This window comes from Tetrao urogallus (genome assembly GCF_951394365.1).
Source record: "Tetrao urogallus genome assembly, chromosome: 1".
NCBI lineage: Eukaryota > Metazoa > Chordata > Aves > Galliformes > Phasianidae > Tetrao > Tetrao urogallus.
In genome coordinates this window covers 140,892,990-140,909,770 of record NC_136813.1, presented here as the reverse complement: position 1 = coordinate 140,909,770, position 16,781 = coordinate 140,892,990, and the positions used below count along the sequence as shown (strand labels likewise).

The 16,781-nt window shown below is 51.7% G+C and overlaps 1 protein-coding gene across 1 annotated transcript in view; it reads right to left on the bottom strand.

Moving 5' to 3' along the window:
• The window catches only part of ABTB3 (ankyrin repeat and BTB domain containing 3), a gene marked incomplete at both ends in the record, with an annotated part of 168,805 nt that extends 163,374 nt beyond the window's left edge, over window positions 1–5,431 (bottom strand). The window contains one exon of the mRNA XM_079539186.1: window positions 4,462–5,431. Coding sequence (XP_079395312.1) covers window positions 4,462–5,431 — 970 coding nt within the window. The remainder of the gene's footprint in view (window positions 1–4,461) is intronic.
• Between the last annotated feature and the right edge of the window lie 11,350 nt (window positions 5,432–16,781).

Below are 16,781 nucleotides of genomic sequence, written 5' to 3'. Positions count from 1 at the left end.
CCCCCTGCCAGGCCTCCACCTCCAGTCCCAGCCCCGCTCCTCCCACGGCCATGGAAGGCTGCACAGGAGGCTGTCAGTTAAGTAAAACCACATCTCATGCGTTGCACCGCTACCGATGTCAGCACTCGAAATCAGTTTTAGATGGATTTTTGTATCACCCCCAGAGCCATGATAGCATCTCACCACTCACACGGTTCGATTACAACAGAAAGAAGCAACCAGCTGACACGGTGCGCTCGCCAGTAAGCGAAGGGAACAGTCCCTGTACACACGTGTGTGTATCAGAAGTTATAAGCATTAACTGGCTTGGTTAAGCCGTGCTAATACATCAGTCTGTCTCATTTGCTTGGAGTCCCGCTAGTTTCCCCGGATGAGGAGAGGCTGAGGTTAAACTGAGGTTAGCTGGCACATGTCAGCCAAGCCTGACCTAATCCTTGGTTTATTCCAACTTGTTGTGACTTTCTCTCTAAATAATATTAAGAATAGGATGAAACCACAGCGCTACAGTTATGTTCCACATAACTATTTTTAGGAGCTGTACACAAACAGATGAAGGCTAGCTATGCACGCTGGCTGCTCCACAAAACCCTGCTCACCTTTCCTCAGCCCTTCCAAAGCACGTGCACAGATATTCCACACCAACCTCAACCTGAGCACCTCCTTCAGATGCTGAAGTGGGAAGACATGCTCAATAACATCTCTGCAGCAAATAATGAGACTCCCCAAGACTTGGGCAGAAACAGTCTGTTTGCTAAACCACTGCCCATGGCGGGGTGGTGGTGCTAGTGATCTTTGAGGTCCCTCCAACCCAAGCCATTCTATGACTGTGAATTTAGACTTTGCCTAATAGCTTTATCAGACAGATAACTTCAGCCAGTTGGACTGCCCCTCCAAGCTTTCCCATGGACATACTCCTGTTCTTTGTGCTGGATTCAAGAGCTGAGGAAACCTCCCCCCAAAGCAGCTCTGAGATCTGGCATAAAAGTAGGGGTTTCAGGAGCAATAGAGAAAAAATAATAATGCAGCTTAAGCCACAGAGGTGCTACTTTTTACTCCTTTTATTGAGTATACAATACTTTGTTCCCCCTATTTCAAGGAAAATAACACTCCATGTGATTGCTATGGGATGTAAATGTGTACTCCACTGTTCAGACGGAGCTCATAACTGAAACATTTGAGAGCCAAGGAAATCCCAAGCGTAAAGTTTTTAATTTTCATTCAAGCGCGGCATTAAAATTCTGGTTGTGCAGGAAAAAGAAAATACTACCTCAGAGTGCTTTTGAGGTCTATTCCTTCTGATATAGTAACTAGGATAACTCAGCGGAGATGCCTGAAGCCTGTTCCTGGTGCTACTACCTAATCCTCTTTTCCCATTCCTACTCCTGTATCACAGAAGAGTTTGCCAAAAGGCTTGTGAAGGAGATGGGGATTTGGACTACAAAGCATTAAACAAATCCATCACCTCCACAGAACCACAGAATGGCCCAGGTTGGAAAGGACCTCAAGGATCTCGAATCTCCAAACCCCTGCCACATGCAGGGCCACTAACCTCCCCATTTAATACTAGACCAGGCTGCCCAGGGCCCCATCCAACCTGGCCTTGAACACCTCCAGGGACGGGGCAGCCACAACCTCTCTGGGCAGCCTGTGCCAGCACCTCACCACTCTCTCTGCAAAGAACTTATCCCTGTACCTTCATCCATGGACCTCCAGCCCTGCATGAGAACCCATGACCACGGTGCATGAGAGCATGGCTCATGCCAAGGCAGCTGCAGGATCTCCACAGATATATACCCATGACAAACGCAGCGGGCTGACGCACTTACCAGAACAACATCCTCATCTGAAGGCGCATGACCATCGTTTATGGGAAGAAGAGGGTTATCTTGCAATACCGATCTTATTCAGCAGCTTCCAAGATGACTGGGTATGATACAAGAGTAAAAAGCCTCAGCTGTAACCACTAAGTGCTCAGCACAGCTGACAGGGAAACCCTGTAATAGGCTGAATAGTTGCGCCTTTCAGATCCTCAGACCACGGGCCTCAACAGCCGCACTCACAGCCTGTATTCAAGCAGCCTCTGACTGCTTCATGCTCCAAGCATGTGCTTCTCATACTTGTATCCTGTGATCTTCATGGGCTGCCCATTTCACAGTCCCGTCAGAATTCAAGATGTTGAATTTAACCTAGAGATGTTTTTGTGGTTTGACATTTGCCTGGCAGAGATGGCACCACCTCTCCCTACCGAAACTGTGAGCGGAACAATAATTGCTTGGGGGTCTGCTTTTGCCCTGTTTTCCTTTTATGCCCACTCAAAAAATATTGGCTATGGTACCTTTGGAAAAGATTCAACTTGTGATTGTCATCCATCCATGTCCAACGGACCAAGTCAACCCAATCCAATGTTTGCATGCCCACACGCTACCCAATTCACCAACCCTTCAGGGCACCAGGACCTGCCTCCTTCCCTGGAACAGTCCACAGAGACGTCAGGAGAAGCCTGCTACATGCTGTTTCATAGAATCATGTATCAGTAAGTTTGGAGAAGACCTCAAAGACCATCTAGTTCAACCATCAACCCATCCCCACCGTGCCCATAACCACGTCCCCAAGTGTCATATCCAGAGAGTTCTGGAGCACCTCCAGGGATGGTGACCCCACCACCACCCTGGGCAGCCTGTTCGTTGCAGTCTTTCAAGCACTGAGCATAGAGGAAGGATGAACAGCTTGTGGTTATGCCATCATATGGAGACGTGGCTTCCAGCTCTTCTAGCAACCTATCACGGATTTCCCAAGAGTTCTGAGCAGGTCAGATAATTCTCCCATCAGACTTTCCCCCCTTTCAAGTGCTTGGGAAGGAAACATTCACAAGCAACCGCTGAACACTCAACTCAGACATCAGCATGGTGAGGGCTCGATAACCAGATGCCTCTCTCCCTGATGAAGGAGCAGCACAATGACTTTAATGACTTATGTCTGCGTTAGCTGCCGTGGAAATACTTGAGTTATGAAGCACAGAATGAAAAGAGCAATAAAAAATGGCTTTTTTTTATAAGAAGGCCTGAATCTTTTTTTTCACCTGAAACTCCAAATACACATAAGAGAACGTCAAATCGCATTTCATAAGGAGCTAAAACAGCATTACAGTCATACTGCATGGGAAACGTAATGACACCAGGAGAGAGACAAAACAAAATGGACAACTTGCTGGGGTCCAGCTCAAACACCTTTAAAAAATGCCATTTGCTCAAGTCAGGGCTGAGAGATTTGTGCCAGGTAAAGCTGCAACAAAATGGAGACGAAAAGTCTGAATCATGTCCCCGGAGGGAGACGGATGAGGGCAGGCTGAAGTTCACGTCAATCCCCCAGGCTGATACAGAGGGTGTCACAACTCCGCAAACCAAAATGAACGGCTCAGCGGGAGCCGCTCCGCGATAGGAACTGCCTCGATAGGAGCCGGTGCCGCAACGCCAGAGTGGCAACGCCTGAAACCTGCGGGCAGAGCACCGGGACGGGAGGACAAGGGGCGTTCGGAGAAGGCTGCCCGCCTGCCTGTGGCCATACCACCAAAGCACCGGGGGATTCTGCGGCGAGCGCGTCCCCACGGGACGCTGGGCACGGCCCTGGGGAGGGCACCCTGGGGGAATCTAGCTATTTAGCGGGAACACCGCTATTTAGACCGGGGAGGGGGAGGAGGGGGTGGATTTGCCCCTTTACTTGCAGTCAGCATCCTCCCCCTGGGTCTCTGTGGGGAAGAAAGACAATGGCTATGGGCCGCGCTCCGCTGGCACCCCGGCAGGGTTAACCTGCTCTGCGCTTCCAGTTCTCCTCGTTTTCCCGGTTTCTTTTGCTCTGACATTTGCATCTCGGCTTGACAGCTGTTTTGTATGGGAGCCGATGTGCCCGTGCATGCTGATACGTAGGAGAACAACACCAGCTCCGACCGCGGCTCCCGAGCAGGCTGCGGGCTGCCGCCGCGCTCCCTCCTCACCAAGCAGCGTGAGGAACGTCAACTTTGGAGTCCTGCTTTACCGAACGGCGCTCCTTTGAGGCATTACCCCCCAACCACCCTCTCGCTCGGGAACGAAGATAAAGAAAAACAACACAGAAACCCCCGCGAAGTCGGTGCACCGCCGTGTCAAGCGCCGGGTAAACAAGCAGCAACACGCCGGAGATGCGTGCAGAAAGCCTGCGTGCCAGCGCGCAGCGCCCGGCCAAACCGCTGCCTGCCGGGGGAGCAAAGTTTGCTCGCTCCGACCGCTCCGCTGCGCCGCTGCCGTTTCTCCCGCGGAAAACTCCGGGCGCCCAACGCCGCCCGGCACGGACTCGGCGCGGGGCGGCGCGGTGCCGCGGAGCGGCTGACGGCGGGATGCAGACTGGGGCGATGCGGCGGCGGCCCCTCCCGGCCCCGCTCCCCCCGCCGCTACCCGGCGCAGCAGGTGGCCGCTCGCTCTCACTCACCGCTGGCGTTCTTCCCGCAGATGAGGTGCTGGTAGGGCTGCAGCAGCCCCCACAGCTCGGGGTCGTTGTTGACCGTCTGCTCCAGAGCCTCCAGCGTGAAGCGCGGCCCCTCGGCGCCCTCCTTCTCCCTCTCGGCCGGGCCGGCGGCCGCAGCGGGAGTGGTACGGCCGGGCGGCGGCAGCGGGGCGGAGGGCCCGGTCCCGGCCAGCACCCGAGCGTGGATGTCGCGGAAGAGGCTCTCGGTGCCGGCCGTCAGGTAGATGGCGGCGTGCTCGTGGATGCGCAGGGCCACGCGGCTGTCCACCATCCAGCGGTAGAACTTGCCGACGGAGAAGGCCAGCCCGCAGCGCGCCGACTTGCCGCGGCTGAAGCGGTCCCCTCCGCTGCCGCTCATGTTGTAGAGCGAGAGGGCTCCGAGAGCGGCCGCCGTGCAGCGGGCGGCCAGCGTCCAGCCCAGCACGATCTCCATGGCGCTGCGCACCTCGTGCTTGGTGCACTTGGCGAAGCGCAGGCTGAGGCGCTGAGCCTCGCGGGCGATGCGCACCAGAGCGCGGCTCACCAGCGTGGACAGCCGCGCCGCCGCATCCCGCCCCGCCGCGCCGCCGCCGCCGCCCGGCGCCCGCGGATCCCGGCGCGGCTGCGGCGGCTGCAGCAGCGCCTCCACCTCCTCCAGGCTCCAGGGGACCTCCTCAAGGTCGGGCAGGAGCCGGGAGCAGTGCTGCCCCGCGCAGTCCAGCACCTCGGAATCTTCCGCTAGGACGGTGTTGACGGTGTCGAAGCTGTTGTGGCGACTGTGCATGGAGTCAGTTAGGTGCGGCCGGCAGCTTCCTCCATAGGGGTACGCGGGGTGCGAATCCGAGCAGCACAGCGACAAGTTGGAGGAGCGCACCGAGTCCGCCGCTCCACCATAGCCGGAGTCCAGCGTCAGGTCTTCCAGCGTCCGCGCCGCCGTCTTACCCCGCCGTGCCATCATCGCCGCGCTTCATGCTGCACCCGCGGGACCCGGGCGGGGTGCGGCGGCCGGCGGGGACGAGGCGGAGCGTCGAGCCCTGTGGGGCAGCCCGCTGTCGTGCTCCCAGCGCCGCCAGCCCGCGGAGTGCCGCCGCTGCTGCTGCTGCTGCTGCTGCTGCTGCTGCTCCCGGTGCTGCCCGCACACCGCTGCCGGCCCGGCTCCTGCACTGCGCCGCCGGCCCGACCCGCACCGCAGCGCAGCGCCGGGCGGCGCGGGGGGGGGAAGCTGGGTGGGTACATGCAAAGCGCCGCCGGCCCTCGACCAATAGGACGGCGTGGAGGGCGGGGGCATGGAAAGCGCCGCACTCCGCAGCCAATGGGGCGGCGCCTCCGGCCTCCAAGGCCCCGCCCCTCAACTCTACCCCTCGCCTCCGAGGGGTGCGGAGCCGCAGCGCGGTGCGGGGATGGGGTGCTGCCCACGGGACGGAGGCGCGGCCGTCGGCGGCGTTCCTCTGGGACGAGGCGGGACCCCGCCGCGCTCCGCTCTGCTAGTTTGCAGGTTTTGTGCTGTGAACGCGCTAACGGCAGCACGCGGACGCAGCCGAAGTGGTCGAGCTGCCTCGGGCACCGGTGCCGTAGCGTGACTCCTCTGCAGGACGGCACGGCGGGGATGGCGGTGGCGCGGGCCGGGAGGCCCCGCCGTGAGCAAAAGCCCTGCGAACGGAGCAGCGGCACCTCGGGGCTGGCACCGCGAGCGCCCCGCAGCAGAGCCCTCTGCTGTCCGCAGCCCCGCAGAGCACTCCGCTCGGCCTCCAGCTGCTCCAACAGTGCTGTTCGCCTGAGCGTGCTCATACGCTTCTGCACAGCGCTGTGCCCTCGTGCTCAGCCGGGACCCCAACTCCTGGCTCCACACAGCACCACCCAAAAATCAGACCCTGTGTGAGAGCGGTTTCCAAAGCTGCTTGAACTCCGGCACTCGGGGCCGTGCCCACAGCGCTGGGCGTTCTGTTCCATGCCCACCACCCTCTGGTGCAGACCTGTCCCTAACCCCCAGCTGCCCTCCCCTGACAGCTCCATGCCGTTCCCTCGGGCCCCGTCGCTGTCACACAGAGCAGAGCTCAGCGCTGCCCTCCACTCCCTGTGAGGAGCTGCAGCCGCCACCAGGCCTCCCATCAGCTCTTCTGCTCTGGACTGAGCAAACCCGGGGCCCTCAGCCGCTCCCCACGGCCTGGGAGTAGGCATTTGCCTACCAGACACATCCACCGCAGAGAACGGTTCCTTACATGCCGGCTAGGGGGTGGTGATTTTCCACTAGTTGGGACCATGGGCATCATTTCTCCATGGACAGAGCAAAGAGCTCAGGCAGGAGCTGATGAAGTACCCGCAGGGGATGATAAGTGCCAGCATGAGCTCTGGAAGAAGTAAATTGAAGCACGGTTTAGGAAGGTGCTCAGGGCAAATGGAAGCGAACAGGAATGAGATGGTGTGGGGAGAGCAGTGAGGGGCGCAGCACTTTCTCTCGCCTTTCCTAGCTCATGAGCTGCCTGCAGGCTGCACTGCAGTGGGAGCTGGGGGAGCAGCCCCAGAGCAGGCCGTCCTGTGCCACCATCGTGTGCCAGATTCCTTCGTTTTTTGTTGGAAACCAAAAGCTGAAGTGAATTGAGGGAGAGCTGACACGTTCCTACTGGCTAAGACCACTGGTGACTATTAAACACGATGATGCACACGTGATCTTCAGCTCGGAAGGTTTCTCAACAGCTGTTTGCCAGAAGTGGGGAGATGATGCCAGGGGAAAGAGTACTCTGTGGTCACTCAGTGCCTTGTGGCTCTGCAGCTGGCGGCTGCGAGAGCAGAGACGGTGCTCGGGATGGAGTGAAGGCCCACGAGGCAGCCCCTTGGTTCAAGCCCCTGGTTCTCAGCAAGGCTCAGCCATGATCTCTACACCCATCCTGACAGATTTCAGTCTCCCCTCCTGCTGAACCCATGCATGATGAAGTATTTACAGCTTCCCTGCATGGTCTGTTTAAGAGTCCACTGCTGCCAGGAACAGCCCTCCCAGCACCTGGCCTAAGCTTTTATTTGCTGCAAATGTAGAGGCTAAAAAGATGCTCCCAACCTTTGTTAGTGGCCTGGACCAACATCACTTCCTCTTAGGCAGCACTGAAAGCAAACAGAGCCAAGCAGGATACACGGAGCTCTCCTCCAGCAAGTGGCTCTGGTTGCTTCTCACGATTCTCTACACCCCTCCCATACAGCGTAACAGCGTTTGCATGCTTTATGTGCAGTCAGTTCATACATACATGCTATGTTTTGATCAGAACTAAAGGAAACAGGAATAGCAGGCTTCCCTGAGCACAGAGACAGGGAACGGCAGTGCTCTGCCACTGGGAATTTCCATTCCCACCCAGACACACCAAGACTGCAACAGGGACAAATGTACAGGTAAGGAAGAAAACAATTTCAAGATGAAACACAAAGCAACATACATGCTGGAGATCAGCAGTGACTGCTGCATTGATCTGCGGTAGGGGGGACAGAAATAGTTTAACTCACTCTGCATTTTAAGTGATCGTTTCTCCCCATCTGCCCATCAGCACCTCTTAATATGTGGCAGTTCAGGACTGACAGAGAGGAGGAAAGCAGCCCCCAGCAGGTTACCTCGTGGGCAGGGGCTCCTTCTGGTTCTGGAGGGCCTCTGGAGCCCCCAGCTGAACAGAGCCATTGAGATGAGAGGCAGATGCCATGCCCTAGTACTAAGGGGAACTTGCTGTCTTGCAGGCAAACTGCAGGAGAAGCACACAAAGAAGTCATTTTAATACAAAGAGGGTTTTTTTTTTGTTCCAACAACTCATCCCTTAAATAAAGAAAACAAAAACCAGGCATGTTTGGCGTAAGATAAGGTTTAAGGAACTGAGCAATATTGTACCATTCTATTTTCATTGTCCCTAATGCTTGCAACTCCTTTTGCATGTTTTCCTCACAGTTCACTTAAAAACCAGATTACATCTTTTTTTTTTCCTTTTTTTTTTAACATTACAGCATTCTGTTCGTTCCTTGAGCAACCAAAAGCACTGCTGAAATGACTGCAAATAAATCAGCCAACAACAACAAAAGCCTCAAAATTAATAAGAACTGTCCCCAGCAAAGCTCATTTTGCTGTCAGTGCTCTTCCTTGCAGAGCACTTACATTCCCGTAGCGCACCATCAGGCTCAACAGCAAACCATGCCTGGACACATGGGATGGATGAGGGGGTGTTAAAAATGTGTAGATATTCAAATGGTAAATATGACAATCGATTATAGAAACCTCTTTTTGTTTTTGAAGACTCTTTCTTGGATTTTTTAATTATTATTTTTTTTAAGCTAGCGGTAGGGAGCACCATGCATTAAGATGTGACATTGCCCAGCTCTGCCGGAGGTTGGGTCTCATCACCCATTCCATTGCACCACAGGCCCTGACGTGCCATGGGATGGCCGTGTGGGAGCTCCATGAAGGAGCAGACTTCTAACACAAACCCACTGCAGTTTCCAAACAGAACCAGTGTGCTTTCAGCAGTCACACAGTCATTCATAGAATCACAGAATCATAGAATGGCCTGGGTTGAAAAGAACCACAATGATCATCTTGTTTTTCAACCCCCCTGCTATATGCAAAGTCACCAAGCACCAGACCAGGCTGCCCAGAGCCACATCCAGCCTGGCCTTGAATGCCTCCAGGGATGGGGCATCCACAGCCTCCTTGGGCAACCTGTTCCAGTGCGTCACCACCCTGTGAGTGAAAAACTTCTTCCTAAAATCTAACCTAAACCTCCCCTGTCTCAGTTTAAAACCATTCCCCCTTGTTCTATCACTATCAACCCACATAAACAGCCGTTCCCCTCCTGTTCAAAGCTCCCTTGAAGTATTGGAAGGCTACAATGAGGTCTCCCAGGAACCTTCTCTTCTCTAAGCTAAACAAGCCCAGTTCCCTCAACCTTTCTTTATAGGAGAGGTGCTCCAGCCTTCTGATCATCTTAGTGGCCCTCCTCACTGCTAACCCCTGGCTTTACATACAGCGAAGGTGCGAGCAAAGCATCAAATATCTGTGGGAAATTACAGCCCCAGTCATCATGAAATCCCCTCTCCCTCTTTCCCTCCTATTGCTGGCAACAGACAAAATATTTATGGTCTGCACAGGGATTACATTTTATACACCTTGCCCAGCCAGTGACCTACTGGAATTTCATGTACTGTAAGAAATATGAGCCACCAAACTGCCTCTTCAATTTTTATAATTTCAAGTATTTCTTACATTTTCAGCTGCCTAAAGGCTCTGCGAGTGCAGGAGGGCCAGAAACGGTGGTTACTTCACCTCACATCTCTCTGATGGCCTGTATTTCACTTTAAAACCTGCCAAAACACCTTTCCCAACAAGCTTGCCTGCTGGATTCCTTGCTGTGCCTTGTGTGGGGCCAGGTGGAAGGGGGTCAATGTCAATACCTCTAGCACGGAAGGCAGGGCTGAGACAGATTCCAGGAGCCCATCCAGTCCTATACATACACAGGTTTATGGAGACAAGACACCTGAGAGGCCCCAGGCAAGTCTCAGTGGTGGGATTTGCCAAAATGGAAGGCAGCCAAGGGAGGGATGGCGTAGGAGCTTCCCTTTTGTGCACACTGCTCTGTGGCTCTTGGCCAAGTGACTGGGTTTGGAGACAAAGTGCTCCCCATGGTGTGGACTTGGGGCTGCAGCAGCATCACGTGTCCCTGGAGGCACCCTGCGGTCACAGGACTCCTCACAGCCCTGTCCCATGGCAAGCAGCATCTGTCAGAGCCCTGTGCTGGGCAGTGGGATCCTCCTCCCAGCCCCATGGCTGCTATGGGGCTCATGGAGGTTGGCAGAGCCCTTTGAGTCTCCTCACTTCTGTTTTCCAGCTGCAAAATGGCAGTAATTATGTTGGCCTGCTCAATAAAATGCCTTGCACACGCAATGCAACAGCTAAGTACTATCATGACTATGTGTAAAATAATCCATTGCAGCCTCTGGATGCTGGAGAAGGAATGAATGGTGGCTGGAGTCCACATAAACACTGTGCTAGATCAATGCAGGCAATATGACAGTGTTGATCTGGTCTCTTAGTGCATGTTCTCACAAACCCACATGGGGTTGAAAAATCCAAACATATCTCTTGGCTGACAACAGACTAAAGCTATGTCACAGGGAGGAAGAAAACCTAATGCCATTGCACAAACCAAATTATATTTCCTGCTTTGATCACAAAAGGAAGAAAGTTTTTTGGCCAATCTTTCTGCATATGAAGAGAATTGTTTTCGGTTCGTTTTGGGGGTTATTTTTGCAGATCAGACATCTGAGTTTGATACGAAGGAGGCACCCTACCAGATCATGTCAATATTTAACACTCTGTCGAAGTGAGGCACTTATCAGCTTTAAAAATTAAAAACTGTCTGGGAACAAACGTACTGTCCTTTTTGCTGACAATGGGAAACAAACCTCCTGACCTAACCTCCATGCAAGCTCAGGCCAACATCTCTGTACTCCAGCTACCAGGCAAACCTAAGAACTAACTTAAGGTTCTTCTACAAAAGCTCCAGAAGGAACTAGTTTAATTTCACTCTGCGCTAAAAACCAGCCTGAAGGCACTTAGCACTTTGTGGTCAAGGAACTGCCTGCTTCCAGCTCCCTCTTGACACCTTGCTCATCACCCAGCACTATTGACTAAATCATCAGAAGAGCTGCCCACAGCAGTAAAACTTGCTTAGCACACTCAAAACACGCGGATTTCATAGACTCACAGAATCACTAAGGTTGGAAAAGACCATTAAGATCACCTAGTCCACCACCAGCCCATGCCCACTGACCATGTCCTCAGTGCCACATCCACGCGGTTCTGGAACACCTCCAGGGCCAGTGACTGCACCACCTTCCAGGGCAGCCTGTGCCACTGCAGCACCACTCCTTCTGAGAAGAAATTTTCTCTAATGTTCAACCTTTCTTTCCTGCAATGCCACAACCTGTACATTTTTATAATGAGGACAAACAACAGAGATGCTTCTCTCACTCACGAGTGCACACAAAGCTGTGTGCACTGGGCACCAGCCTCCACCCATCTCCCATCTACAGACACAGAGCTGCAGGGACTGTAAGTGCTACCTTGCCTTTTTCAAAGTCATACAGACAAGAAGGAGGGGAATAGGCTTATACAGAGATTTTTTTCTATAGAAACTACTGGAGAAGCTGGCTCCACAGCCCCCATGGCTGCAGGATGCTGTGTCCCATGCGCTGTGCTGCTGGTGGGGGCATCGAGACAAACATGGAATAGACAGGCCCCACAGGGCCATGGTACCTCAGCAGTAGTGCTGCCCAGGGCATCTCAGTGTCTGCGAGACTTCTCCAGAGTGGAAGCTTTCCCTGGAGGTGTTCAAGAACCATGTGGATGTGACACAGAGGGATACAGTTAGTGGGCATGGTGGGGATGGGTTGATGGTTGGACTTAGTGTTCTTTTCCTACCTTAATAATTCTATGAGCTTATGATTCTGCTCTGAGTGGCAGAGAACAGCACCTAAATTATCTCCTAATTAGAAACAGAAACTTCATTTTAACACAATACCTTCCTTCCTTGTACACTAAATATGAAGCCACATGACATATCCCTTGAGGACATCTTCCTGGTACATTCACATTTTTCAATGGAAAAATACTCCAGCAACACACTAGCAAGTGGAAAAGCTTTACATTTAAACAAGGCTTGAGACTGCAATAAGCCACCGCCTCATATAGAACAGGTACAGCCTGATCATCCTCCTAAACAACGGGGGAGGTGAGATAAAAGTCAAGATTCAAATTTACAATGGTGTGACCCAAAACCACCTGAGATTTTGTAGATATTTCTTCTCCTCTCGGGTCTGGGTATTCACATATTCCCCTTGATCTCTGCCTTAAGAATCCAGTTCCTCCAAGGGGCAGAGAAAGGTGCACAGTATTGGGCAGTTGGAGTCTGCTGTGTAGCTGAGCAGCTCTGCATAACAAACACGCTCAGCTCTCGCTCAGGATGTGCAGAGCTCATTTATAAATCTTTTGCCAGACTCCAAGTTGCTTGTTTGAAAAAGAGATGACATTTATTCAGTTGGTAAAATAATCCACCAGCACATAAAGTGTCCCTTTCAGTGCTTCTGAAAGAAAGCCCAAGATACGCATTCTCACTGCTATAAAATCTTTGCAGCAGTCACTGGCAAAAGCATTTGGAAAGGATTTCAGAACACCGGTATCAGCAGGATGCAAATGCAAGGGTTTTGTTTACATGGCCCAGACTGTGCAGGGTAGCAGTCGCATAAAGGAGTGGTGAAAGGGCCATTGGTTACATGTTGGAAAACAAATGTGTGAGCAGCAGGGCCAGAGACAGTGCTGCACGTGCACGTGGCCTGGGAGAAGGGCAGGGAAGCACCCACTGAAGGCACAAACCTGTCCTGTTGTCAAACACATCATGCAAAGTTGGATGTGCTATGGAGGAGGATTTCATTTCAAGGCTGGTTGTGGTCCAATATGTTTGTGAGCAGATAGAATAAACAGTGTAATTGCACATCTGTTTCATTATGCGATGGCCTGGACCTCACATTTCCAAAATTTAAATGCCTAGCACTCACCTTGAGACAGCAAAGAAGAGCTGAATTTTCAGTTTCCTCAGCATCTTTTGGCTGGTTCCTCTGAAAATCATTTCATAGAATAGTTAAGGTTGGAAGAGACCTCTAAAATCCAACCGCCAGCCCATCCCCACCCTGCCCACTGCCCACGTCCCTCAGTGCCACATCCACACAGTTCTGGAACACCTCCAGGGATGGTGACTGCACCACCTTCCTGGGCAGCCTGTGCCACTGCAGCACCGCTCTTTCTGGGAGGAAATTCTTCCAAACATCCTACCTGACCCTCCCTTGGTGAAACTTGAGGCCATTACTTCTCATGCTATCTCTGTGATCTAAGAGAAGAGGCCAACTCCCACTTGCCACAACCTCCTTTCAGGTTGTTGTAGAGAGCAATGAGGTCTCCTCTGAGACTCCTCCAAAAGGAATGCACGTAGAAGCCCAGAAGCAAGCAGTTTAACAAATTCAAAAAATGGCTAAGTGACTTCCCCCAGCCTGGAAATGCTACAGGATCACTCCTATTTTTGTGAGGTTTACAGGAATATTGTTAAGTCTCATCCTTCGCTGAGGTTTTGCCCTCGTCCAATTTGTACTGAGGCAAGGAGCGCTCAGCGAGGCTTTCTCCACCATCCACCATTTGGTACTTGCCTCAGGTCTGGATTTCACATACTGACTGCCATCTTCTACCAAAGTCTACAACACATTCTGCCTGCTGTACAAATATCTATATATTCCCCATTTTTTCATTGTCCTTTTCATGAGGAAACCAAACCAAATGCCATGTTCAAAGCAGCACTGATCTTCTCAGTAGTTCCATCCTGCACTGCAACCAAGGGCCTTGTGTACTTTTCCCTTTAGTACAGCGTCCCATCACCAACACACCTACCTTCTGCCCAGGAGGCTGCAGCTAATTCCCAACGCATCCACACAAGACAGCAGCAAATATTGCTCCTGACAGGGTTATTACTTTGTACTTTGGATGCCGAAACACTGAGAAAAATTGTTCTAATTTCAGAGTTTATTCAGATGGTACAACACCACTGTTCATCTTTAGTTACTCTGCTTCCACAAGCAATGCTGCGTTCTGCCATTAATCTGCTGTGACAGGGCTGCTCTGCTGCCCACGTTGAGAGCATCTGTATGAGAGGAGGAACAGATGATCAAACCACACACATAAACTGACTCCAGGACTAAAATTCAGAGTAGTCCTTCCAATGAAACTTGAAAGGTTTGGAAATAGTTGACGCTTTTATAATGTGCAAATGATAAGACAAAAATCCCACAAAAGCTTCTCGGTGCAAGAGTACATGGAGGAATGCTGCAAGTCGTCATACACTGCCCTTACAGAGCATCCATAAAGGGTCCAGCTGCTAAGAGCCGAAGTAGAGACAGAGAACTTTTTCTCCCTAAATACTTTTCAGTTTAGCAAACGCTCTCTCCAGCTCATCCAGATGCTGTAGACAACCAGAGCAGGGCAAAAAATAGATCTTCAGTTTGATGCCAGTTCTAAAATAATAATAAAAAAGAAGAGAATGAGTAGAGGATGGAGCAAACATTTTGCTCGGTTGCAACATTTTGGCTTTGAGCCTTTTAAAACTTTCAAAATGAACCTGAAGCCTTTCAAAACAAAGTTGTGGCAAATCAGAAGATGTCGAAAGGAGTGTTTTTTCTGCTTTGAAGTTTGGGTGCTTCTTTTCTCCATTTCTTTTTGCATATGAACAACTTCACTAAACTGACATTTCAGTTTCACAAAGTGACATTTTCTTTCCAAGAAAACTTTTGGCCAAAAAAATGTCATCTCTCTGTGCAGCAAGCAGATACAAAGAGAAAGCTCTCTAATTGACATCTCTTAGAGCAGCTCCAGCACATCGCCAAAAGAAAAAAATGAGACATGAAACCTCAAAACCATAACTTTGGTCAATGTTAAGCACATGCAGCTCATGTGAAGTAATGCAGACAGCTATGGGAGCTTGTAGGAGCTTCTGACTGCCGGCACCCTCTTGCTGAGCTGGAGTGGATAACCACCATGCTGCAGAAGGTGAATTCAAAACAAAGCGACGTGAAGATGAGTTTGTACAGCTCCTCCCTTTTGAGAAAGAAGCCTCTTGTCGGAACACCTCAGCAAAGAGATCTGACATCCAGATGGACACGACAGCTCCAAGGGTGAAGTCTATCCCCAGCCCTTCTCACCTGCCCTGCCCTCTGAGCCTGGCAGATCTGGGATGGGCTCACATGGCTGCACCTCACCTAATGGGAAAAGCCAGGGATATCCCCACCAAGGAGAGCACCAAGGTCCAGGTAATGGCAGGCCCTAGCTGTGGGCAGGGATCTGGTCCAGCCCATGTGATGGTCCCAGGGCTGCCACAATGTGCTGGTGACATGCTCTGCAATGTCTGTCTCCAATGTAACAGCCCTGAAAGCAGCCATGCCACTCTGTTTGAAACTAAAGAGGAAACAGCAAGTCTTTGAAGTCAGAAGGTATATAATGAATTCGACAAAACTTTGTATTTCAAAGCCTGTTCTATTTGCAGAAGCCATCTGCCCTGAGAAAAGCTCGAACATGCACCTCTGACAGGAGTCAAAAGAGTGGAGGGAAACAGATCTCGCCGAGGATGCTTCACATCACCTGTTCCCACAGCATCCAAAATGCCACTTTGTAGTGCAGCAGCTTCCATCCTTATATCAATTACAACGTTCACTTCCAGCTCCTGGAGGTCACTGGCATTTGAAGCCACTGTCCAGTTCAGTAGCTCCCAGCACTTTCTAATGAGATATGCCAAGACATCACTGCTTGTCCCTCCTAATGATAACTACAAGCTCTCTAGATCTTCCCCGAAGCCACTGCCTTTTTTATCCCCTTATTGAGGTTTATCGATCTCCCTCTCTCCCTTTCCCTGCGCTCAATTTCTAAACTGTGTGCTGAACCACTGCCCCAGAGATAGCTCCATCCAGGGGGACAAGACACAGCACAGCATGCAGGGAGGAGCAGAGCCCAGAAGCCAGGTTATTAAAGAGAGTAGTCCCCCCTGTGGGGCACAGCCACCCACCCCTCACCGGGACACCCAGCAGCCATACCCGCTCTGTGGCGTGCAGCAAGCACTTGTGCTTCTGCAGCAAGGTGAAGAAAGAGGCCTCGTGAAAAGCTCAGAACAACTCTAAGAATTCCCTCTGATTTTACTTGCCTTTCGTACAGCTCATAAGAGCCATTAAAATTCTGTCTGATAACTGCTTCCTGAGAGACGGGAGCTGGACCATACCACAGCAGTGCCAGGCTCTACCAATAGTCCTCCTGGCATAAAACACCCCATTAAATAATAAGCCTGGTTTTATTAGAAATCAGCTTAAAAGCAGTTTCCTCTTATTCCTGAAACCTTGTCTCTCTTGTATGAGATATAGACCATGGTGAATGTATATGGATCTCACTGCTCCAGTATTTCACTGCATAGTAATATTTAATGTTCGCAGCTTTAAAACATTTCTGCCAAAGAGTTATTTCTTCATCCATGTTTGCTCAAGCAGTATTAGCTCTTGCCTGCATGGGCTTCGTGTTCCAGCTTTGCCTGTGCAGCAGCATTGGATGGGGAAGCAGCCTCCTGCCCTGAAGCAGCACAGAAGGAGCCCTGCTAGGAAAGGCTTTGTGGCACGCAGAAGGGAAGTGCAATATATTTTCCTGTTGGCCTTGAAACAGCAGCTTTTGGCCCACCTTTTTACACCACCATGTCAGTGCAAAAGGC